Below are 27278 nucleotides of genomic sequence, written 5' to 3' on the forward strand. Positions count from 1 at the left end.
GTACTTTTGATGTTTGACTGTGCATTACAGAAATTGTTATCGTGATCTTTCATTTTTACAGCATGTAAAGGTATGGCACACACCCAATGTCTATGTTATTTATGTTTTGACTTTAAAGTGTTTGTTGCTTTTAGTGAGAATACATTTAAACTGGGAATTTGTGTATTGACTAGTTATAGCCAATGGTAAAACTGCAGGGACTTGGTGAAGCAAGCAAATATCCAGACTCAACAGTATTACTATGAATGGGAGTAAAGAGCCTTTACTAACGAAAGAGAGGTGGGCTACACTATTATTCCTTGATTAAACAGTGGACAGCTGTTTACAAAATATAGTGCTCCTCCTCTCTACCGATTTATAGTTCTCAATTAGCCACAGGGGAACTGCTAATTACACAGCATTCGTAACATTACCTTTACAGTGCTGCCACAGTAATTCATTTTGGGGTTACCAGTAATACCCTAATTAGTAAATGTGAAGCTTTCTTTGGCCCTTGGTAAGGATCACAGTTATGGTTTAGGCAGTCAAGGTAACAGCTTTCATCCATACATTTCTCTTTCCATTCTTCTGACATAGTTATGTACAATGCATTGTGATTTAAAAACAAGCCAAGATTTATTCTGGAATGTACTAGCAAGACTGGTGCATATTAGATAAAAGAGGTGTTTTTCCACCCTGATTAAAGCTGGTAAGGCTTCAGCTGGGAGAGGAGGTAAAAGAACTGGGTCCAATTTTGCATTTCAAGAAATACGGAAGGAGTCTGGAAGAGACTGACAAGAACAATCAGGAAATATAATTTGTGGGGAAAAAAATGTAGGAATGGGATTTGAGTCCGGAAAAGGCAAGACTGTGAGGAGAAGAGTTAAGTCATTCAGAACATAAAGCAGCAGAAACTTATGAATGTTGAATTGTTTCCCTGGGCTAACAGAGAAGGTAGAAAAACTGAATTCATTTTCCACAAAGATTTTGCTAGATATCAGTGAAAATCTTCCTACCTACTTGGGTAGTGAGCCATGCTGAAGGTGAGAAATGTTGTTCATTGGTGATAAATAGAATGAGTTAGACCAACCTACGTCTATGTACAGCACTTGATCCTACTTCAGTATTGAGAAAGGGAAGACAGGTCTGTTGAGGTCCCTTCTAGCCCTTCAGTTGTTTGATTTAAAGAACAAAACCTTCTCTTTACGTACCTTCTATGTGAAGCATAATTTCCAGTAATATGCCCAGAGCCATCACACCCAGGGGTGGGACACCTAGAATAATAATGGAAAAGATATGGAGTGGTGTTACTGACAGGAAAGATATAACTGCCCATTAAAAAACATTAACTGGCTCAGTCCTTGTTTCCACAGGTGCCAGCCCTGGGGACCTCTAGCCATTGCTAAACTTGAGCTTAATTCCACACCGGGGGCAAACATACTTTTTTCATTCATAAAATGTTTTTCTTTGCGCCTCCTCATCTACCCACTCAAACATTTTCTGGGTATCTCTAGCATCGGCACATTAGTGGAGATTTCCAGCAGCAGCTGACATCCCCACATCACCAGGAATGAGTAGGGTTGACAGCAAATGGAATATCCCCGTGGTATGTTCTTAGGTAATGGCTAACACTACAGCGAGCCATTTTGTTTACCATCAGAGCTATTGCTCTAATCCCACTGCACAGTGTCATAAGGTTGCACCATGGAGAGACCCCTCCACCTCTCCATGAAGCGAAGGAAATGCCTAAGGAGAAGGAAATGTGTAGACAGGGCAGTGATGCTGGCTTCATGCAGAGAAATGGTAACCCACCCAAACACTCCCAAACACCCAGCTACAGCACCAGCCAGAGAAGTCACTGATACAGCCATCAGAGGATTTCTAATAGTTGAACAACATTAGAGTCTTCAAAGAAAATGAGTGTTTTTTCTACATTGTGAAGATGATTGCGATCACCACAGAATAAGCTAAATTATAATGCTAAGTAAAATCATTAGCTGGTATTTGAACTGCTACACTAAATCACTGAAAAGACAAAGGAAAAATTAATTTATATGCATTTTACTGAACAGACGGATGCTACATGAATTCCAAGAAGTCACTTTTCTTGAGCCTGAGTTTTGAATTTTAGCCATGCTTTAAAGCTTCTTTTGAAGAAAGCATTCAAATTCAAAAAAGCATGCGCACAAATTCAGATGTTGCATTCTGAAACATCAGATCTCTGTAACATTGAATTCTTTCACTATTTGAATCCAGAGTTCATGAAGACTTTAGCTTTCACCCTTTAGTTATATGTGTGCTTTCCTCAAAGTTGGTCCATACTGGTAAACTTTTGTTTCACAAAGGTTTCTGCAGAGACTTGAAAGTTTCTTAAAATCAGGAACTAAGCAACCCAGAATTCAGTGCAATGGGGCTGAATTTTAGCTCTTTAAAGCTAATAATCATTACCTACTTCTGAGGATCTCAGCATGGCCAACTTTCAAACATGATTAATGCAACCTTGAAAGAGATAAATTAAACTTGCAGATTTTGATTTTGCCACTATAATATTTGTTTTCAAGTCTCATAAGCTTATTTTGACCTAAACATAACAGACAAAATGAGAGTTTAGTGCAGTTGATAAGAACATTTTTAAAACATTTAAGAACATTTTAAAACCCTGGATCATTTATCTTTACCACTGTTTCCATTCTATGGGAAGTGTTTATAACCACTGTGAAATATAGCATGCAGATATACAGCAGTCTGTTTCAGCTATAAAGTTATTACAGTATTTATTTGCTATCCTAAGCAAATTAGGTAAGGAGGCAATTACAAGTCCTTGTACCACTGGAATTGTGAGTCTCTATTTTCAGAATGTCTGATCATACATAGGACTTGCATATACCCTACTACCTTACTATCAACTACTACTTATACATATTTGACTTATTGGATCATATGTATGTGCAACAATGCCAGAAAAATACATGAACAGGTGCTTATAAGAGGCAAGTGACGTGAAACCCTTTGAAAATGAATATCAGAGTAAGTGGAAAAAGAGATATTCAGTTTCCTCACTTACTTAAAGTGAATGTAATTTGTCAGAATCAGAAGCTTATTTGTAGACTCTACATAATAGCTTATTGCAGCAAAGGAAATACTTTAGTACCGTGAAGAGTGAGGTGACAAAAGGAACTCACCCTGCAAAGAGTGAAGTTCAGAACATATAATACTAGCACTTTACCACAAATTCAGGGCATCCAGTAAAAGAAAGAGCTTGTCAGTGAACGGGAATTCAGTTAGCACTGCCTTGATGTTCCATTCACTTCACAGAATATCCCAGAGAAGCTTTTTTTGGGAACATAAGCGTAAGCAGAAAGCAGGATAGGCAGCAGAACAGCAACAGCTGTGGCAGCTGGATTCAGTATTGGGCTTAGATTCAATAGCAGGAACGAAAGAAAAGGTGAGAGCCAAACTGAGATAAATACATGTAAGCCCTACTACCCATTCTTTACTGAGGAAAGGACTGAAAGTGTGCAGCAATTAAAAAAGACTTTTGGCAGCTTGAAGGAACTTAGGGAGGTTCCTGGGACTGGGGGGCAAATGGCTGCAATGTCCAAATGGACTCTGGGAGGGTTTTTCCAAAAGCCAATGGTTAAAAGTCTTGCTGCAAGCTTAGCTCAGAAAAAAAGAAACAGCTCACATCAGCATAGCAGACTACAAGTAAGATACACATTTAAACCTGTATTCCTAGGCCTTCATCTAGGTCTACCAGAGCTAGATAAGCTTACATGTAGCTTGCATATTTAGATTTATAGTTTAACTAGCGTGAGACCAAACAGGACATTACACAAAGGTGCAAAGACAGAACCGAGGTAGTTTTGTCCTCATTATTGTGTATAGCTTTGGTTGACTTACTTTTAAAATTTATTTTAAAACATAAATTATCTCTACAATATACTGATAAAACAAAGATATAGTAATCTGCAATATAATGAACACACTGCCTTTTTTTCCCTTTCAGAGATTTTACCACAAAATGACAACAGCTTTTTGGAACCAGAAGGATTGCACTGCCCTAGGGAGGAGGCAGCACTCATGGAAGTTTTGGCAGCACACACAGCCTGACCACAACTCAGAGCCTGCGCTGAGGCTTGAGCTCAGGCTCAACCTCAGGCTCCCTCTTTCTCTCTCTTGGAAACCTTCAGTTGAGATTCAGCAACACAGTGAATCCTATTTCCATCTCAGTCAAATCTTGTCTTTAAGGTTTGACCAGTTTATATGTGTACAACCGAATGGAAACCTTGGATCTAGAATTATACAAGCCCAAATTCAGCAGACCACGCAAACAAACGTTTGGTCACTGTAACACATGGTTGTATTTTTCGCTAAATAGGGTGATAATGTTTAATTCAATCATCAGAGACAGTTTTAGCAACTGTAACCAATATAATCTCTTCTGTCTCTTGCCCCTTCAAGTACCCTCAGCCCCTTCTGTGCCCTGCACCAAGCCCTCTCCCTCTGCACACTTTCAGCCTCACTGCACTTATCAGTACAGCCTGGTTTTCACTAAGGAAAGGGCATGTTATTAATTTAGGCTGTAGTTTTCACATGAATTGGCAGATTTGCACACTGTGTACTTTTTTTTTTAGCTATTGCTCTTGGGGGACTAATAATAGCACTCAGAGGCCACTCTAGAAATAAAGAAATAATAACAGCCACTAATAAAGGTGAAGAGCATTGCCAATTCTGATTATGGTAAACTGATTTCATGTTTTGTTTTTGTGCTGAAGAAATTTTCTCCCATGGAACTGAATCAATTTCTCTCACACTGGCCATGCCAAGAACCATCAGATAGTACTCCTTTCTAGGGCCCACCAAACTATACTGGGATTCAATTGCAATGGGTTGCTACAAAATACCTTTCATGACCTGTTATTAATAAGCTGGGGTATCAGCTCTAAAGACTGATGTTACTTTTATTGTTCAGTTTACAGCACTGAGCAGCTACTACCTTGTGGATCCAATCTTCCCTTAAGTAAATAAATGAACACACATATAAATAATATAGTCTACCAGACAGAATATGTATCCTATAAATTACTAAGTAAATATTTAAAGCAGATGTAACTAGCAACCCAAAAGAAAAATCATATCGAATTGAATGGGGGAGTAAACCAGATAAGCTGTGCAAAAATTCAGAATGGTTCTTCAGAACGTTCTACACTGCAAAAGAACTGGGATTTAATAGAAAATTATAACTTTTCCATAGTTTTATTTTGACCACGCTGTCAATCTCTATAGTACAGGTGTGATTTTCTGTTGAAGGTTCAGAAAGGCTAGAGAAATATAATTGTTTCCTGTGGGATTTTTTCATAGCAGAATGTAGAATTTTTTATTGTCTGGTGGTTTCAATGTATTTGAGATTGTTTTATTTAACTGAATCACCAGGAGTGGAATTCATAGGTTGGTCTGCTGGAAGACAGACACAATAATACTTTGCATTTCTATCTTTCATCTGAAGATCGGAAAGTATTTTACAAATATTAATGGATAAAAATCTCACAACACTGCTTTGAAAAAGGGAAGAGTTTGGCAGAGGAAAACTGGGGCATAGAGAGGCTAAATGACTTGACACAGAAGAGGAAAACAGGCTAAAAGCAGACGTTCCTGTTCACTGCTCTGTTTGCAGCTATAAAGCCATACATCTTCTGAAACTACACGTAGATTCATAAACAAAATATTGTGTGGGGTTTTTTTTCTAGTCAGGTAGTCCAGAAACAAAAGGTTACAAAAGTAAACCTGTAAAGATACTGTGTTTGCAGTTCCCTGAATTGAATATGTGAGGAAGGAGAAAAAAACGGGAGTGGGCAAGAAAGGGAAGGGACAAGTAGAAGCTTTGTCAAATTAAGAAATTAAGAAATGGAGTTTTCTGTAAGGTACGGTAAGTTTATTGTATAAATATTTATTGCTCTTGACAAACAAGTCCCCTATAACTGTTTAAGAGGCCAAAAGAGAGGACAAGTTTTCTTCCAGTTCCTTCCTATGCCACTCACCACTGACCTGCAGGGAGGACTCCAGGGTGAGAAGAGAGATCATAAACAGAGTTGCATGGTTCTCAGCAGAGATTTTTTTGGCCATGGGTGTGTCAGTAACAGTCAGGGTTGTGGTTATTGTTATAAAAACATCTATTTAGCAGGAACTGGACAGAAATCAGCAACTCATCTGCCTTTACCTTTCTGAGCAGTCAGAGCAATGCCCCCCAGCCATTACTGTTCTAGCCAGCTCTGTGAAAGAAATCTGGATGTGTAAATTTCTAAATCTTATTTTCAGTCCCAGGTATTTTGGTAGATTGTCAAGCTCTAATTAAGTACATGAAGTGGGAATGCTGCTGATCCTTTTCCTCATGAAGACACAGAAGAAAAGTTGTTGTCTGGTCTAATGCCAGTAGGAACACAGATGCTTTTCCACTTCTGCCCTGTTGTCTTTTATTGTCTATTTTTTAACATAGCATTTGACTTCTGAATTCCTAAAATGTTGATACTTTCTTTTGATACCTAGACAAAAACCCTTTACCTACACAACCTATCTGTGAATTTGCAATGAAAAACTTGTTAGGACGGATTTGTTTGCTCTTAATTTCCCTCAATGAAGCTGCACATCTACATACTTCTTCACTCTGCATTTTACTCCTTCCATTTTCTTCCCTAATGCCTCTTTCTCCCAATTTTCAATCTGTTATCCTTTTCCTACAGTGGAGCAGAACCTCCATTTGCTTTTGCCCCATGGTTTGCTTTCCATCCATATTCCTCTCCAGTGTTTCACTTCCACATTCTACTCCTTCCTTTTCCAGATCCTTTTCCTTCCTCATTGTCTCTTCTTGTCACTTTTAAATTTTCTCTCCCTTTTGCTTCTTTTTTCTCTGTCCTCTTTGGCGGATGTCTTCATTCTCTGTTCCTCCCTCATCCTTTCCTCCTTTTGTGATCTCTAATAACCTTGAAGTCGACAGCTCTTTCTTCTTTCCTCCTCTTTGTTGTTTCTTTCCATTATCTTGTCTTTCATCACCCTTCTTGTACTCCTGCTCTTTTCTCCCAGCTGATTTTATCTTTTCCTTAGTCTGCATTGCTTGTGGTCCTCTCACATTGCTGAGATGACCACATTGCATCCTTGTGTCAGGGGAGAAAATGCTGTGTGTTGTGAAACCTTAACACAGAATTTCTTGGCTACCAAGACACAATGAGTCATTTTAAGTATGTTGCACTCTTTTATTTTCATTAGAGTCCTTGTAAGCTTTATCACTGGCTTCAAAAGGAGCAGAACCAGGCTAGCACTGGGCATTTCTGCAAATTGCATTCAGAGCTCATTTGAAGCTCATTTGAATTGGTTCCGGAGGCAACATAAACTCTGTGGGACAGGTATACAGACAATAAATATTTCATTGGATCTTGAGTCTATGGTTTCATGTTCAAGGCTAAACCTATGTTGTAATCCTCACAAATATACCTACAAAAGCATGTGAAGTCAGACCCTTATAAATATCAAAGGTTCATAAAGATGTGTCGTAAGCCAAATATAAAAAAAGAAGTGAAACTTAGATTCATATGTTAATGATTTCCCTCTATTCAGCCTAACTAGAAGGAGTACTTAATCACAGAAATTTAGTTTTAGCAAAAGTGCTAAATATTACTTTTTCATATGTAAAATACTGCTAACATTTCTTACTTAGCAGAACACTACTGACATGATAGGCCTCATTGGAGGTAATAGGAAAATTTAAAACCCAAAACTACAGCAGATATAAAGGAGGAGCATTTGAGGAAATAACAAAAGCCAAAAAAAAACCCCACCCTGTGGTGGAATGGCAAATGAGTGAATTGAGAAAAATCTTCTTCTATCTTGTCAGTTGCTTTTTGGCATTGGATCCAGTGCAGTTCCAGTAGGAATGGGCAGAAGATCGGGGGATCCAGGCAGGGATCACTCCTGGTAGGGCATTACTGAGCCCTCTCAGAAGACATTGGGAGAAGTGCAGGTTGGAGATTGGAAAGAAGTACAGAATGGAAGGATTTGTTGTTACCACTTTCACTGTACAATCTTTCTATCCATGAGGGAATGATGCCAGGCCTATGGAGCTAGTCCAGGCTTTAGACTAAAATAATTTTGGCTCAGAGGCTTCGTGGAGTAACGTCAGTCTCTTCTGTCTCTCCTGAGAGATTGCTCTGTCTCTCTCTTTGCCTCTAGAAATCCCCAGCAACTGAATGGTTCTAAACTGGGGATTGCTGACTGCATGCCATTCTCCTTAGGTAAAATTTAATTAATTCCCTGACTTCCTGCATGTACAATTTTTCTGTCCTTAGCTGCTGGTATTATCTGTATTGTATTCCTGCATTTTTTGAACTATATGGGGGTGAGAAAGAACATGATATGTTTTTTAATTACACTGAAATCCATTTTCCTATAAGCACACTAAAATGCATCATGCTGGCTTTAAAATATTGCTGTGCACTCGAACGCACAGATACACACGATGCGTTTAAATTAATTGTATCGCCTTGGAAAAAATATTCCTGTGCCTTCAGTTACCACCTCTGCATGCTGCCTGTTCTGCTAGCAGTCAGGACTTCCCAGCTTCCCAGCAGCAAGTGCCATGACGTGCTGCCCGCTGTTCTCACATCTAGCACCAGCACATACCGCCTAACATGCCAGTTGCCAAAGGCATGGTATATGCCTAATGTGAAATAGCTTCTGTGCACTACCCAGGGGGTGCTCCGTTCACAGAAGCTGCCAGGGGGAAGCTGTGAATCAGCTCCCTCCCTGGGCACCTTGCCCACACTTTCTCTCCTGCCAGCATCGCCTGCCTTGGAGGCAGCACCGGCCAGCTGCAGATCCCCTCCCCGCAGCAGAGAGAACTTCCTTGGCACCAGGGATGAATCAGTTCCAACATATGCAAATTCAAACGTTCATTTCCAAACACCTCAGCCTTCAAAAAAAAGCTTCATTTTTATAGTGAAGGAATAACATAAAATGATCGAGGCACAAAGAAAAATGCAGGGGAAGATAGCCTTAAGACAACATGCCCTACAACTAGGGAGCAAAGCCATGTGAGTTCTCTGTCTCCTAATAGCATTGCTGCAAGCCTGTGCTTGGAAAAAAAAAATGACATGGGCTTTTTTCAGTAATTTTGACTAGACACATTCATTTCTGAAGAAGAATGTCCTAGCCCTGGCTGGTCTATTAAAATGGGAACCACTAAGCCTCTCAGGAATATCTGCCACACAGCCACTGCACAGCAAGACTGGTTCATTCAGGGCTTGCAGAACAGCTAGTGACTTGATTTCTGTTGCTCCCTGTATGTGAAAATGGGTCCAAGAGAAGCACTCGAAGACAGTAGCACAGGTATAGCATTTTGGTATTCTTCACCTTAAAAGGTGTCTTCAAAAGCTCTTACAACTGGCCTAACTTTTCCATTTATGATGTAAATGGAAGTTTTAACACAAAGTTAAATTAAAATTAGGTCAAATGTTGAGTACTTTGAAAATGCACTCTTTAAAGTAGGGAATTTTCCCCCTGATAAGAGATTTACGTTGTGGTTAGGTCAGTAGCCTGCTGATTGCCTTGAACACCATAAAATTATCAATAGCATAATTCTTTAATTGTTGTCTCTATGTTGCTGCTTCTTCCATGCTTTGCTCTTTTGTACTTTGTATATCTTCTCCCAGGTGAAGCAATTACCAAAGGGTCTGGTGAGCACAGCAGCATGACCCTGAATCTGTCCTTCCTGAGAGTTTCCTGGAGGTTTGGGATGACTTCAACATCTCCAGATCTGGAAGACTCAAAACAGTCAGCGCCTCCCCAAGAAATGCTGAAAAAAGCTATCAGATTAGGACTGCCAAAAGCAGAGGAAACAAATCAACAACTTTCATATCATATGCGTCCTTAACAATCCACTAAAGTTATTGGGAAGAGAATGGGCATAACCCAGCATTAGCCATTCCTTAACTATTCTGTTTTTCTGTTTTTCATTTGAACAGAACTGTTCAACTTGTGCACGTACAAATACCTGATCAAGAGAAGGACTCCAGAGGATCAAAGGAATGGAGACAGTTGGATCAACTGTAAGGGGGAAAGGAAAGGCTGAGTGGGAAGGATGGAAAGAATAAGAGCATGAAGAAAGTTCAATTTATATGTCCTCTTTCAAAATAGTATATCAAATATCAGTATGAAAGAGTAAGCCTACAAAATAGGTGGTAATATTTCTAGCCCTGTATAATTAAGAAAGAAGCAGGACACCTGCCTCTAATGAGAGTCCTCTCAGTCTAGCATAATGGCAAAGCCATAAATGAATACAATTGTAAACACCTTTGACTTATCTAGGAAATGTATCACGGGAAGCATGAAGGCTCAGAGGACTGCAAAAGAAACCCCAACCCATTAAAATAGTCCAAATGACAGAAAATGCAAGGGGCTGGGTTTTTCTTCACTATTAACAGCTTATTTCTTACTCTACTGTTTCAAAAGAACAATAAAAAAGATGATTTTCAGTGCACATTCAGAAAGGTAAGATAAGGTAAACATAATAGTTCCGTGTAAAATGTGTTTGGGTGACTAACTGCATCGTAAGGCTGAGAGGTATGTTTTGCTCCATATGCAGTCACTGCCCTGTCCCCATTAGCAACCTTGAGAAGTGCTGTTGTGCTATAGAGTTCCTGTACTGGATGGACTTTTAAATCTCTTCTGAATGTATGTGTTTCTATTTGAAAACACATGCCATCTGATAACAGGGACAGGTTAACATTTGGATAAAGGGAGCAAACGCTCAAGGGTTTCACTTTCCCAAACAGATAAAGCAGAGATACTACTTTCTGTTTTGGAGGTGAAGAGTCAACAGAAAAAGAGTAGAATCATTCAGTTTTCATTTCATGAAAACAAGCAGCTTTTTCCCTCTAGGCCTAAAAACATTTGTCAGAAGCCCAAGTGAGGAAATGTGAAAATACTGAGTGTGAATTATATCAGACTGTGAGAGGCAGTTTGGTCTAGTAAGAAGGATAATGAACAGTACAGCTAAGGGCAGTTTTGTTACTGATTTTCTGTGTGAGTTTATACTAATTTTTGAGAAATTCTCATACATGCTCTAATTTTTAGTCCAATTGACTTGAGACTCATGCTCCATCTACACTGAGTTTTAAGTATAACCTCACCATTTACTTGAATTTAACTTATGCCTGCAATGTTATGGAAGACTTAATTAATATTGAAGGGAAAAATTCTTAGAGTAAGTCCAGTCATGAACCTATCGGCAAGGAGGACAGGTTGGGAACAATCACATCATTGCCCACCTCTACAATTACTCCATCCTATTGCCTTGAGGTAGTCTGAGATGGTAGACAGTGGGCAAACAAATCAGCCTTAATGAAGTAACACTTAGGAGGGCACGTTGTCATTTGTATTCTTCCCAGCGCTCTGAGAACTACAAACACTAAGCTGCAAGTTTGCATTGCTACAAGATGTTGCAGGATGGTTATGGGCCTGGAGCACTTGATATATGAGGCTGAGAGAGCTGGCTTGTTCATTCTTATGAAGAAAAGTGTAAAACACAATCTTATTTCTGTCCATGAATACCTAACAGGATGGTGTGGTGAAGGCATAGCAAAAGTTTTCTCAGAGCTGCACAGCTGAAGAATGAGAGGCAATGGGGACAAGGTTCAGCATGGGAAAGTCCGACTCATTATAAAGGAAATAAAAATTACCATCAGGCTGGTCAAACACTAGAACAGATTGTGGGAACACTAACCTTGGAGATTCTCAAAGCTTGACTGGACAAAGTCCTGAGCAACCTGCTCCAACTGGACTTGGTCTGAACAGGAGTTTGGACTAGGTAACATTTGGAGGTCCCTGTATCCATGATCTTACAATTCTGTAAATCTTACAATTCTGTAACAGGTCTTAGAAGATGTATCAGAGAGCACACTGTTTGGCCTCCTGTTTGCAGTACAGGTGCAACTTTTCTTTACAGGCTTACTTCCAGAAAGATCAAGCGCTATCATTCTACTTGATTTCAGTCCCTTCTTGATACCATCAACCCTTCTTCAACCATCAGCCAATTTCTTGTATATAAATTTGAAATATTTGTATATTTCTTTGTATAGTTGTATATATTTGAAATATTTGTATATGTTCTTTTCAACAATTGAAAATGACTTTGAAGTCCAGTTTGCAGAGCTAATAAGTGCCCAGAAATTCTCAGTGAGGCAGATAAAGTGGATCACACCAAACGTCCTGATCAGTGAAAGGGACTATGTGCCTGAGCCAATACTCCCAGTTTCTACTCCGGGCATCCATCTGCCTCTGCTTCGGAGTTTCCTCTCCCTCCTGAAAGGACGTTGCAGCTGTCTGGGTAGCAGTAAAAGAAACAATGGAGCTTTTAGTATGGTATTCAATAACCTGAAATTGGTGCCTTTTCACCCTGACCTGTCAGACTGTATGAGGCAGTTTGCACACTATGTGAACAAAGAAGACATCCCTTCAGTGAGGGCAGGAAGCTCAGATAAGACCATTAAAACTGTTCCAAGCTAAACTATTCCTTCTTGTGCTGGAATCTGAGAATGTATTGAACAGCACTTAAGTAGTAATTCCAGCTTCATAAGAATGTTCCAAGGTATCATTAGGTAGAGCACTTGAAAATGAATTGTGCTTTTTATTGTCACGGGATATGCTCTGGTGTCTTTTCTTACTTCGGCGCTCCTCACTTTCTCCTTAAAGTTAACAAAGGCAGAAAGCCCACGCTTTTGTACAATTTCCCCTGCTGCAACTCCCATAAGATTAGGCAGTGTGAGCTTGGTTTATACCGCAAACATTTCATGAAAGAGCCACTTCAATTTTGCAGTCTAATAGCTGCAGGAATCGTTTCCTAAACAGCTGCGCAGAGTGCTGGAGAGGTCGGAGGTTACAAACAGGGATAAACGGCTGTGCAGCACGATGGCATTGTGTGACTGTGTACTGCAAGGTAGAAAACAGCTCGCTCACGCAGAAACACTTTGCTCACAGTCAGGAATGCAGGCAGAGAGAGAAAGTGCTCATGCTCTATTATACCTTAGGGCTCAGAGCTCTCATGCACTGCAGAATTAGAAAAGTAGCCTTGAGTGAGAGGCTAACAACTTTTCCTTACGTGATTTTTACAAGAAAAAGGTTCCCCTCTGATTTTTTAAAGCAATACATTTCTTTTCCAAAATCACTTGGTTTTGTGTGCTTATAGCCAAATGTCCCTAAGCATGTATTTACTGCTCCTTACTCTGATTTCTAACTCACTTGGTTAGCGTTGATACAGATCTCATCTAAACATTGATTAATACTTTTTTCTTTCCAGGCTGGTGAAAAGGAACCATAAACTTTTTATTTTCAGAGTGAATTTTTACAATCTCTATTCAACCTCAAACAAAATATTTTTTAAAAATCACTGTCCTCACAAATATTCCTGCTAATTAAATGCCCCCTGACAAGGATTTGGGAGAATAATAGGCAAGGCAGAAGCATAGCTGAAACACAAATTCTCTGTATTGATTAGCTCAGAGGTTGTGATCCTCAGCTATACACAACTTGGAAGAAGAGCATCTTATTAAACTCCTGGCATGAACTAGGAATAGGCGGAATTCCAGCCTTAACACCCATTCAGCCATAGGAAAACCACTAATTTAAGATGAATTCAGGAAGGTCAAAAAGACTGTGCAACAGGTTACCCAGCAAACTACATCTTACAGAAGTGTCTCCCATAGGTTGCCACTTCCCAGTATTCATTGTTGTGGACTGTATCTCTTGGACAGAATTTAATCCATTGGCAGTGTCCTTAGAAACTGCTGTATTTCCCTTTTTTATTTATAAGGGAAATTTATAAGAAAAAAGTACCCTTTGGCTAAATATCTTACTAATTACCTTTACTTCAGTTTTGAATGGAAAGTATTTTCAGTGACATGAACAGACAAAAAAAGTTTTTCTTAGCATTAAAGACAATCCCACTACCTTGAAATAACGGCTTTTAAACTTTAAGATGGAGTAAAATGATTTTTGAGATCATTCTTGGTTACATAAGACTCTATATGAAGATATAAAACACATTTGGTCTGTGCTACATTAACATTCACAAGAATTTTTGCAAAAATTAGAGATAAGTGGTCCTGATGTGTTTACTTATTACCCATTTGTGAATCAGTAGCATTTACTCTGGCTTCAGTAGAGTTAATACCAAAATTTGTAAAAATGGAATTAAAATCAGGTAAACTATGGTTAAAACATTGTATTCTGGATACAAGTTTCGCATACAAACTGGCAGCCAATTACCTCTCGTATGTATTAAATATTATTTATTTTTAATCTACAGAGGTTTGTTGTATTAAATAGAAGTAAAACAAAAGTTAAAGAACTTCCTTACCTATATTTGACCAATTAATACCTTAAAAATACCTTTTTCTTGTAAAATAAGTAATGGTAGGACTCTGCCTATGACAGTTATCAACCTGAAACTGGTTTTGTCAAGTGTTAAGGAGTGCAAATTCTGCTCATGGGGTTATGCATGGAATTTGGCTCTGCAATATTGTTCTCACTCCATTAAAAACATGCTGCTCAGGTAAAGTTTTTTGAAGTTACAGAACATAATCTCAGATCCAAGGTCAGCTAAAGATGGTGGGAGGTTTTCCACTGACTTAAGAGGACTTTGGATCAGGTCTCAGGAAAGACTTAGAACCATTGAGTCTTTTTCTGAGAACGGGAGTCTTGAGGATTAAACCTTAGCTGGCTTAAAAAAACAAAGAAAAAAAATTTCTTAATAATTCCATTCTTTCAGATTCTTCACACTGAAGTCACAACAGGTGTATTGGGTGTTACTGAAAGACAAGGCCCTTGCCCCTCCTCCATTACACCTACTTATGGAACATACTTACGCTTTCCTGACAGATGTTTCTTGATTAGTTCATCAGAGGAAAACAAATCACCACCTACAATGGTTCCTGGAGAAGCCTTGAGGAGAAACCCACAATCTATAATTTTTTTAAATTATTCAGTTCTTTTCATATAAATTTTTATTATTTCCTTGTTTTTTACCATAATTTGTTTATACCTCGTACTCACGGGGAAGAAAAACAGCGATTTATCTCTGCCGTGTCCAGCATACCCAACATTTACAGCTTTTAAATTAAAACTTATTTGTGAAATACACACAAGTTAAAATGTCAGGTACTGAATTCACTCCCTTTTAAAGAATAACCCTGGTACTTAAAAATATACAAATATTTGCAGGAAATAACCAAGAGTTTTTTTCATTTTTATATTTATTGTCTGATATCATGTCTAACTCATGGCTGAATTATAGATTCATATGGTCAAATAGTAAATTATATGTTGTTTACCTATTAAAGTCTGAATTCAGCATTCAGTAGACTGCATTTAACACAGGGTCATTTTAGTTCTTTCAGCTATCATCAGTTCATACAAGCAAACAAAAAATATGTAAGCTTGTTGTTTTACAGGCAAAATGAGTAAGCTGATATTTTCACTAAGTCTGCTTTAACATGCTTTTTGTGTCAGTTATGTGTTCAAGAAAAGTGCCAGACTGACTGGCCTGTAAAAAATAGCTCTCTACCTGTTAAAAAAAAAAAAAAGAATAGAAAAGAAAGACTATGGCTTGGTTTTCTCATAAACTGCATCTGCATGATTTGATTCCTTTCCTACTTAATACAGAAGGAAAGTGCTCCAGTATCTAATCTCTTTTGAATAAATCATATTTATAGCTCTTTTGAGCTGATGATATGCTTTCATAATGATGTCCTCATTAATTTGCAGTCTGAAAATTTGGAAACTAGATTCTGTTCATCTCTGTGTAGTGTTAACTCTGAAGCCTGAAGATGGCATTTTAAATATCACTCTGATTGACTACAGCTGAAAATTTTAAGGAAACTATGTAAATAGCATAACTCTGGAAACTGCATCTTAAATATAATTTATTTAGATTTAATTTTTACCACCGTCCAAATAATAATAGATAACAGTAGTAATATGCTTATACTGCAGTCCTCCTCTGCCTCTTTTTTATTACAGAAAACAGGTACTGCTGGAGTTGAGTGCAGCGTAAGCACAGTCAAGCATACAAAAATAATTAAGGATGGCCAGTGTTAAAATACTCCTCAAAGTCTAAGGTTGTTTCACACACTGTACACCAAATGAGCCCATGCTGAAAGAGCACAATGTCGTTATCTGTAGGAGAGAAACCAGCAGACTTTGAAGCAGTGGAAATTCTGTGTGTGTTAGGGTAGAAGAGCAGTTTTTACATGCAGATGAGCAGATGTAAATTCCACTTACTGGGAATACAAAAAATATCATAAAAGAAGATTATGATGAGGTGTTTATGAGGGATATGGGATATTTTAGAGATATAAAACATTGATATAGATACCACAGTGCTGAAAAAAATGTGTGCCACATAAAGTCCCAATAGCACTGAGATAAAAATAAAGGGGTGAACTTAACTGCATGGCAAAATCAGATGTTACTGTACAGATACAGACACCAAGTAATCGAGTTAGCAATTGGCCATTCTAAGAAACCAAACAATGCAAGGAATTTTATAACTTCAAAATATTTAAATAAGGCAATCAAACATGAATGCTAACCCAAGAGAGCAGCTGAGGGCATCTGCCCAGATCATCACTGTTGTATCTTAGCGTAACTCCACTGAAGGCAATGGAACTATGCTAATTTACATCAACTGAGGATCCAGACAATCATATTTAGGATGTCGAGTGACAAAATTACTTTTATTTTGGGGTATATATTAAAGGGTTTTGGCAAGTCTGACCAAACACAGAAAGTGCAAAACACTGCACTTGTAATTCCCCTTTTAACAACTGTATAGTTTATGCAACTTCCCATGGGGATTGCCTCAGCACTTGGGATATACCACAGCATCATGTTGCAGATCTTTGCGGATCTGGATGGAATGAGCAATTGGTTATGATCTGTTGATTTGAAGCAAAAATGATCAACATCACAATGGCAGTTTGCACAATAACTAAATTGTGCCAAAGAAAAGACCCTTGAATTGAATACGAGCAAATGCCAGGCTGAATGAGATTAATTATGTAGGACACATTCAACGACAAAGAAGTATGATCAAACCCAAGGAAGGCGGAGGCAACTGTACAAATGGAAAGACTCCAAGACAAGAAGGCCTTAGAGAGATTCATTGGGCATATAACATCACGAAGCAAATTCATTGATAATTAATCACAATTAAGTGCTCCTCTCAGAATAGCTGCTTAGCTGCCACAGAATGGCACTGGAATGACTGACAAGAGAAAAGTTTTGAAAATTAAAATAAACTGTCAAATAAACATTCACACTGAAATATTTGGTGATTAGTAGAGAGTTTAGGAACTGAGGGTTGTATCTTCAAAACCGCCTAAGTCGTTATTGCAGAGACTGAATTCCACTTTCAAAGTTAGGCATATAGAAGTTGCAGGGATGTGGATGCCCAGCACTTACATTCCTTCTGAAAACAAAGTTTAGACTCTTAAGTCATACAGGTTGTTTTGATAAAATACTCTAATTCAGTCAACGTTCATCTGAATTAAGACTATTTTGGGTGATAACTAAGTGGCAAATGGTTTTAAATAGAGATTAAAATCCAAACAGTAATAAAGTACAGCTACCAATATCTTTTGTTTTACACAATGAAGTACATAAAGAAAGAGGCCATAAGTGATTCAGGTATAGTAGATGCCACTGTGCAAATGAAGCCTCTAATTTCAAAGCATTTCATGGTACTGAAAACTTACTAAGGCCCTGATTCTGCAAGGTGCTTCATGCAAACAATTCTGTGCCTGCATGGAACATTTCACAGCATCAGAGGTACTGATATGCAGATGGCTTTTAAGAAGCTTTTTAGAGAGTACATGCTTTTAAGACTACGTCTCAGTAATGAAAACAACGATGAAAGGTCTTATGTAAACAGAACTCAAGTATTTTCCATTTTGGAGACAAAAGTTGACAGACTTAAGTGAGAAAAATGGAATGACTCAACCTTACCAGAGTCTGAATGAGTTATTCTAACAGAAAAAAAGCCCAGCCACTTCCATATGTAAAACTTATTGCGACTACAGAGATGAGGTTGCTGCAGATGATGGGTTTCTATACAAAGGACATTGTCATAACACCACACAACATGAGGTTGGAAATGCTAGGTATAACCTACAGTGCCCATTTGAGTATTGAGAAGTGCAGGAACAGAGCCCAAGGTGTTCTGTTCTGGCCAGGCATGCATGCTGCCATCAAAGATAAGGTATCCAAGTGGAAATCTGCAATAAATACAGGAAACAAAAATGCAAAAAAAACCCACTGAAACCACATGAGATTCCTAATTTCACTCGGCCCAAGGATCTAGCTGAACAAAATGGGAAAGATTATTCCTTATAGATGAACTAATACTGGGGATCTATGTTCCTTGGTTTTGTTTTTAATAACTTAAAGTAGACTTGCACGCTAACTTGCAATTTAATAACACATTGAAAACCGCAGTTTGCTTTACCATAACATTGCAGATAACTTAATAAAACACTATAATTACAAATGACTAACTCTAGTAATTTTGAACATTACTCCAAATACACCACGTCTGGTCCTTGCAACCACATTTTCTATATAAAAGTTAGCTAAAGCATCAAGGAACTTTAAAAAGTATCTGCAGATTCAAAGGATACATACTTAGCATCAAAGGAGTATTTCATTATAACACAAGATTACTTACTAGGCTCAGCAACCTCAGTATTCAAGAAAAACTGTACTGACAACGTCTATTAAGTTTCCCATGTAGGAAAAAATAAAGGAGGACATAAACAACAGAGGTAAAAAAGTGATAATAAGAATGGAAATGGTTATTCCTCTCGCAACAAAGAATCATTTTCTAAGAGAAAAGAGTGAAAACTATATAATGGGTCCTAGTCTTACTGAGTTCTTATAGGAGGACAGATAGAATCTCAGCAGGAAAAGGGAAGGGAAGGGAAGGGAAGGGAAGGGAAGGGAAGGGAAGGGAAGGGAAGGGAAGGGAAGGGAAGGGAAGGGAAGGGAAGGGAAGGGAAGGGAAGGGAAGAGGGAAGGCAAAGCTAAGGCCAGGCAAGGGATAATACTCCTGTGAAGATGAAGCAACAAATGAACACCCAGGCACTGAACATTAGAAACACCTCAAGCAGCAAACACAGGATGTAGGTAGAGAAATCATTTCAGCAGCTAAACAGATCTCTTCAGAAATAACTGGTTTGAGCACAAAAAGTGACTGTATATTGGAAGAGCTATCAAGGTTTAAAGAGTATAGGTACCGATCAATTTCCAAGAATAATCTGGTTATCTGTCTAAAGAGGGGAATGTTTCTGTGGTGTTTTTCTAATATATCCTACTAATTTTTGTTTCCGCATTTAATTTTGTATTTGGAGAAGGCCTATTTTTTGCAAGATCACTAAAGCAAGGAAGAAAATATTACTTTTTTCCAGTAATATTTTATTTTATATATTCTTCAGAATAAATACAACACAAGCTTCTCCACTTCCGGGAGGATATCCTTTCTTCCCAGTTGCTAGTTCTTGCTGAGCAAATTGCAGTAAAATTACACCAATAAAACGTGGATTTTAGAGATTATACTAATATAGAAGAGTTTCCCTAGGAGTATGAGCTAAGGATATCCTTTCTATCCAGAAAAAAACTGTACTGCATGGAGTTGTTCTTCCTAGAAGAGTTGTGGTTAACAGGGAAAGCTTCAGAGAAGCTCACCTTTCCATCCGAACTGAGTGGAAGACACTACTAGGATGACACATCTGGGAATAGGGAGACAAGGATGAAAGGAAGCTAAGAGTAGAAGATGATCACCAAGAATATGGAAATTATGGCAGTGATATAGAAAGAAGGAGGCACAGAAATTCCAACGCTTGCTTCGTTGTGGAGAATGTGCAAAAATAGACCAAGTTCCTCACTTTAAGTTAAGAAGAGATGCGGAAAAGAAAAGCTCTCAGGCTTATTGTAGAGAGGGAAATGAGACTGTGCTCCTCCCTGAAAGTGCCATAGGGGAATACCAGAAGATGTCCACCACAGAAAACAATGACATGCAGAATCTACACAGAGACACAAATGCTTTGGGACTGAAGGACTGGGCACACTACAACAGTATTGGGTAAGTATCCAAAGGTGTAGACACCTGGTTGAACTGCAAATCCTTCTGAGGTTCAGATTCTTCAATATAAGCACTAATGAGGTTTTCTGGCAGAAAACTGACCCAAGGAACAAGGGTAAATGTTGACAATTTGATAGTCAGTTCCACGGTAGACCAAGCTAATACTTAGTTACCTATGGCCTTTGAAAAGGTATGATTTCTTTTTCATCAAAGTAGCACTAAGTAGAACTGAGTTTGTAATTTTCTGGGAGTCTCTGGTACCCAGGTTCTCTGGTTCCCACGTTAGCAGTACACCAAGTAGAAATGTTCTCAGTCAGTATGCTGCATTTTGGCTGGGACTGATTTACTGATGATCAAAATGTGTCCTTTTAAAAAGAATAATTAATTTTAGATTTGTTTTTTTTTATTTTTAATAAGATTAAAAGTGGTTCAAAATGTTGCTTTTTATAGTATTTATAATTCTACAATGGGATTACTGTTTTGAAGTAACTGTAACTGTTAGAAAAACCTCCTGTGATAAGAAGTAAATAAGGAAAAATGATAAGTAAATGCCTCTAGGTAAGATTAAACTGGATGTAACTCATGAATGTTTTAATATTGGTATCTGTCACTGGGTGGGCTGTTATAGAAACATAGAATCATAGAATGTCCTGAGTTGGAAGGGACCCAGAAGGATCATCGAGTCCAACTCCTGTCCCAGCATAGGACAACCCCAGAATTCACACCATGTGTCTGAGGTCATTGTCCAAATGCTTATTGAATGCTGTCAGGCTTGGTGCCATGACTGCTTCCCTGGGGAGCCTGTTCCAGTACTCCACCACCCTCTGGGTGAAGAACCTGGGTGAAGAACCTGTTAATTGCTTTCCCATCATGCTTAAGTTTACTCATCAATATAGCATCCTTAGGTCCTTTAAAAATTAGTTGCTTTTCACAAGTACTATAACCCAAATCTTAACGCTGGAAAGTTTGGATTTTTGCCAGATATTAATTTCTTCAGAGACCCTTAAAGCTGTTGACCTCTTTTTTTGCCAGCAGCAATAACTGAGAATTAAAGCTGAAGAAATTCTTCTATTTGGAGATCATTGGACCAGGCTGTGTAATTGCTTTGGTCTGCCAATAAACTATGTGTAAAGACTCTCATGTTTCCACTTGGGCCTCGAGTAAAAGTGGAGAATCATATAATCTGCACGGTAAACCTGAGCAAGAAGTCTTACAGAAGAGAAGCATGGGTGGTAAGGAATAATTAGGCTGACCCTGGAACAATTTAATTGAAAGCTGCAACCTTATTATTCTGGGAGCCAGGAACTGAGAGTGATGGAATTTATGGAGCCACAACTACCAAAAGGCAATACAGTGAGAGTAACTGTTAAGCAAAATAAACTTTTCTCTGACCTTTTCAGATTCTCATATTATTTTGATTATGAACTTTATCTGAATGACATTATTAATGAATATTATTTGAAGTGTCTGCTATTTTTTATTTTAGTTGGGCCTTAAAAAGAATCAGCATGTTAGCAAAATTCCAGTTAGGAAGCTGCATTACACATAACTTGTGTGTGTTGTACAATGCACAGAATCATAGAATCATAGAAGCATTTTGGTTGGAAAGGACCTTTAAGATCATTGAGTCCAACCATTAACCTAGAACTGGCAAGTCCACCACTAAACCATGTCCCTAAGCACCACATCTACAAGTCTTTTAAATACATCCAGGGATAGTGACTCAACCACTTTCCTGGGAGATCATGGATTGGTAAAATGCGATATAAAGGCTTTACCAGTACATATGCATTATTTGCTACAGAAGCTATGCACGGCAAAGCCATAAAAGTATGAAATCTTTCCAAACTATGCAGTCCAGAAATACGATCTCTGTGCTGCGCTATCATTTCTTCTACCGCACTATCAATTGTCCTCTGTACCCCACACATTAAGAAATTATTTGCCAGAGATTTTACAGAGGTTGAAATCTTTATGGATGACTGGAACCAGCTACATTGAAAACTGGAACAAGGAATAAAAGACGAAGAAGAGATGAAAACAGTACAGATTGGAAGGGACAGGACAGAAGCGATCTCAGCTTGGGATATAGGCAAAAAATGTCTACACATTTTTCCCTACAGCCTGGGGCAGGAGCCAAGGTTACTGATTCTCACTACTCTTCTGCTGTCAGCAAAGATGTACGAAACACATCATAAGCATTCCCTATCTCCTCCTGGTGCCAGTCCACGCAGAGCGTTATACCTTTTACTGCTGTTTGCTACCACAGTAGTTCAGGTGACCTATGTAGTGGATATCAAAAGTTCCCACAGTGGCTGGTGGCCTGACAGCCAGCCAGTAGAATCCCACATTATGGAATTTCTGCTTCTTTTCAGCTTGCTCTTTTTAAAAACAAGGAAATTGCTTTTATACCCCCCAAACCTCACACAGAGAAATACAACAGATGTAAATGAAGTACTTCACAGTTTAAAAATTCCAAAATCAAAATCGCTTATGTAGCTTTGGTTTAGCTGTTTTGTGCATATGCATTATCATTTACATGATCACATCTTCTTCCATCTTAGGCAGAGAACAAGAGCATAAATGAGAGCTGTATAAAGGATGCTGCCATCAGTAGGACTCCTACTTCCCCGCTTTCGAGTATATGTGAGAAATGCAAAGATGCTTTATTTCTCTCTGTACTAACTTCAGCAGGATGTAGAGACAGAGGAAAATAAAAATATAAATGTGGTGGAGGCAGGAGATGGGCTGATTCGACAAGGAACTTGAGACAGAGAGCAATGTAGAAAAAATGCTGAAGGAAAACAGGACTGAGTGAATGGACCAAGTGGAAGCTGGGACTGATCAGAGTTCTGGGGGAGGAGAAAGGATAGTCTCACGGCTGTTTTGGAACACTGGACTCTATACTGCTTTTTCTGTAGAGTTCATCCCTTTTCACAAAGGGTCAATCACTCATCATGTAGAACTGCTGAATTCCCGCAGCTCCAAGCAAATTCAATGGGTACTTGGCTTTGAACATATACAGTTCTGGACAGTGTGAAGAACTCTGACAAATTGAGTCCTAGAAGTCTGAAACTGAGCAATCAAAATGATATGCTTAAGTTTTCTGGCTTTAAAATGGGGATAATACTAATCCTGGCTTACTTCAGCATATAATTGCAGATGAAAATAAACTAATTCCTTTATAACTAAGAAATTAGTTAGGAAACACTCAGATGCAATGGTAGTGACAAATGAGTGAGTGAATTAGTAGTTATATCCTGAGAGTACAGTCTGAGAAAAGTGCAGTGAATGACAGACAGAGCCACACATGGGATAATGAGGAAAACAGCATAAATTCATTAGTTGCTTATGCAGTGATTACAGTCTGCCCTATGCAACGCATTACTTTGTTATCCTAGGGAAAAATATGTGATCAGAAAATGAAGGATTGCCTTGTAATGAAAATGCAAAAGAGAACTGAGTTAAGTTAGCTTGCTTAAAATTCTGGCATTTCCTAACTTTTGAATTCGCTTAACAGTTTGTGTGTGTTCAATAGGTATTATGGTAATTGCTAAATAAATAAATTATGCTAAATGCTAACTAAATAATAGATGCTAAACCTAAAAATGTAACTTTAAATGTGACTTAATGTTGTTCTCTTTGCTTAGGCAAAACTTGAAATAGGTAGAGAGAATGGCATGAGATAGTGGGGTCTCAAGTTCAAGTGATTTTTTTTTTCTTCCTAGTTCATATTAGGTAGGTTTGTCTGCAGATGGCTGAGAAAGGCAAAGGAGATGGGGTGATTCAGGAACACCTTCCTAACACAAGTGGAAATTTTATAAAGGGTTAGAGCAGCAAAGTATGTACTGAAAGTATTATTCATGCTGCCCAAGAGTCTTGTCTATGTTTTGTTTATGTAATTACATTTCCTCGAACATCTACCACTTGATCCATTCCAACCCAAAATACAGGTTGAAATCTGAGTTTCTTCGGGGTTATGTGCCCATGTCTTACTCTGCTTATTCTTGCATGTTTTTCCTGATCTCATTTACATCCCCTCCCCTTGCATATCACATAGCCTTCTAGCGGCAGATAACAGCGTGATCTAAAACGATAGTTTCAAAACGTTATTTTTGATTGGGTGGGAAATAAATTGCAAATTTTGCACCTGTTGTTTCCAACTAGTGACTAGATTAGCTAAGACTAGAGAGCAATCTTACTTCAGCAGCTTTATCACGCTTGCTTTCTTATCATTCCCATGCTTTACAGTTGTTTTTTTCATCAAGGAATGTACTGAACTCAAGAAATGCTATTTAAGGCACTCATGTATGGTAAAGACAGAATACTGTTTAGCATGGCAGCATAAGCTATTCCCTCATACTTTCCCTACCCAATTTTTCGTTATCACTTGTGAACATCTTTCCCTATTAACCATAGTACCAACTCAAGAGTATCACTATCTCATAGCTCTAACAAATGCTATAGTTCTTCCACATACAGAGTTTTAATCAAGCAGGAAGACAGATCAAAGCTAAGTCTCATGATTGCTCACAATTGTCACTCCAAAGAACTGAAAGGCATTGTAAAGAATGCATTTTAAGTAGGGCAATAACTAAGTAAACACTAAAAAACATAATCAAATGAGAAAATGCATTAAGCTTATAACAGTGATACAAACCTGGGGAAAACTATGTAAGCATTAGGGATCTATGTCTGAGAAACTACAGCACTTTACTGGTTGTGTAATCAGAAGTACTTCATCAGTCTAATCGCATGAGAATTTTCTGTTCTAACTAGCAAATTCAAACGTTCAGAAAAAAACTGAATAGGAATTCAAACATTTAGATGAAATTCCAGAAGTTCTGACTTCTGTCCATCCCTATCACTTAATGAATACACAAAAGGAAATATTACTTCAACAGACTTATGTATAAAACCAGCCTGTACGGAAAGAGACTTCAACACGTTCCAAGCAGTATCAGCCCCTTCTGCAGCTGCTCTCCAGACAGTGTTTCTAATTTCTGATATAATTATAAAAAATTTGCAGTCAAATAAATATTTATAAAGAAAATATTTGTTCTTTATATCTTACTTGAGTTCTTGTGAGCTTGTGGCCAGCATACTTCGAATGCTTTTGTCAGCCAAGGGACAGCCAGATAAACTGTAAGACATGGCAGGACATACAAGTAAGTTAATCTTCTTATTAACTGAACACTCCCAAACAAACACAACATAAAAATTAAAAAGTAAAAGTTTGTAATGCAGAAAAGCGATGGGGCAAGTGCTGTAATATTGAATTTCGTAATATAGTTAACCCTCTGAATATATTTAGGTATCAACATTACTTCCAAAATTACATACTGTAAATGTTCTTTTTTTGTTTCTCTATGAACTAGTAAAATGTAACAAAAAATATTTGAGATTCCTGGGTTAACTACTTAAATGCTTAAGAATACTTTGGAAATTTTAGTAATCTATTTAAAAATAAAAGACGTTTATACAACACACAAATTAGCATGCTTTTAAGATCAACATATATTACTCAAAGGGTTAACACATAGTTCAACGTTTTACTTTGACAGCATTGTTGAGGTAAGCTGAAAACAATAAATTGAAAAGACAGAATCCACCATGAAAAAAATGAAGTCACACCTTCTATGTGAGGCGTAATTACCAGTCACATGACCACTCCCATCACACCCTGGTGTTGGACATCTGCCACCAAACAAAAACAAAAACAGCCAAAATAGTAAGTATGTTTAAAAAAAAAACTTTTAAAAGTTTCATTGTTTCCAGTTTAGCTGCAATGACTGCAAGGGGTTTTAAGCATCCTAATCGAAAAGCTGCAAAATGAACAGGTTTAAATGAAAATGGCGTCTCAATACAATATAGCATCATTAAGAACAAGCAAATACACATTAGCTTATCACTTTACTTAACTGGCAGTTTGAAACATTTATATGTTGCAAATGTTGCATGCTGGTACTGCAAGGCGTATATGTACTTGTTTGTTTAAAAAAAGACAGAGAGAAAAGGTTAAAAGGAGAAAAATAATTTCACCTCACATTATGCTTACGTTATTAAATCCTTTTTGCTCTCTTTGCATTGAGGGTATTTGGGTTTAGGACTTGGGATTGTAACTTCACCAGGATACCTTCTTTCTTCAAGCGCCTCTTGGAAAGGATCCAGATCTTCTGGCTATAGGCAAATATATATGCATTAGTTTCAGTTAGGTGAGGTTACAACTTACACAAAATAATGCCAAGCAGAGTCATCAGATGTTATCTCCTTCTTTATCCTATTCTGCCAGAGAAAGTTAATGAAATTATTTTATATTCCTTGACATATTAAACTTTTAACTAATATTTGGATATTTTGATGAAGACTTCACAATATGTGGAATATATAATTTATTTAACTAGAAAAGAAAAAAAAGAGCAAAACACAGCTTTTTCTATAGCTGTCATATTATTTTGCTTTAAAAGAATCAGTATTTTTTCCTAAAGTCACCACAAAACAGAGGAAAGGGAAAAAGATGACTAAATATAGTATCTTATGCATCAAAAAGCCATCTTAAATAACATTTTTAACAGTTTAGAACGTCTCAGAAATGAAACGGGAGCACTCAACATCTACACAGAGAATCTCAGTCTGGGGCAAACCTCAATGGATCTGTCTGGCAAAATAGAATTAAATAATTTGCAATTAACTTTACCAATGCATTCAGAAATTCAAAATCATCTATTTCAGGAATGAAGTGGCTGAATGCATCAATTTAGCGATTCCTGCAGATGGTGCTGTAAACACCACAGTAGAAATAGTGAGTTCTGCTTGATCTGAAAAAAGCACGTTATACTGTCAGTTTGACCTCACATTTCCTTGATAGTGACAGATTTCCTCCCAGCTTCAGTGAAATTAGTAGCAAAACTGTAATTAACACCAGCACTAGAACGCGTTCTGTGTATCTAATGAAAATGCCACTTTGTTATATGTTTCAAAGTTACTAAAATAGTTTTATGCTTTAACTAAAATCAGCAAGAGATGTGCTACAAACAAATATTAGCCTAATTTTCTGTTATAAACCTAGAAAAACTAGAACAATCTCTAGAAGTATCCAAACAGCTAAACAGCATTGAGT

The 27278-nt window shown here is 37.8% G+C and overlaps 1 protein-coding gene across 4 annotated transcripts in view; it reads right to left on the bottom strand.

Annotated features, from left to right (window-relative positions):
• The window catches only part of MYT1L (myelin transcription factor 1 like), a 129381-nt gene that overhangs the window by 32845 nt on the left and 69258 nt on the right, over positions 1 to 27278 (bottom strand). For all 4 annotated transcript variants that reach the window (XM_068395869.1, XM_068395857.1, XM_068395846.1 and 1 more), the window contains exons 12-14: positions 26217 to 26338; positions 25233 to 25301; positions 1191 to 1253 (exon numbers count right to left, since the gene is read on the bottom strand). In XM_068395869.1, coding sequence (XP_068251970.1) covers positions 1191 to 1253; positions 25233 to 25301; positions 26217 to 26338 — 254 coding nt within the window. The remainder of the gene's footprint in view (positions 1 to 1190; positions 1254 to 25232; positions 25302 to 26216; positions 26339 to 27278) is intronic.

This window comes from Nyctibius grandis, chromosome 1, assembly GCF_013368605.1.
Source record: "Nyctibius grandis isolate bNycGra1 chromosome 1, bNycGra1.pri, whole genome shotgun sequence".
Lineage (NCBI taxonomy): Eukaryota > Metazoa > Chordata > Aves > Nyctibiiformes > Nyctibiidae > Nyctibius > Nyctibius grandis.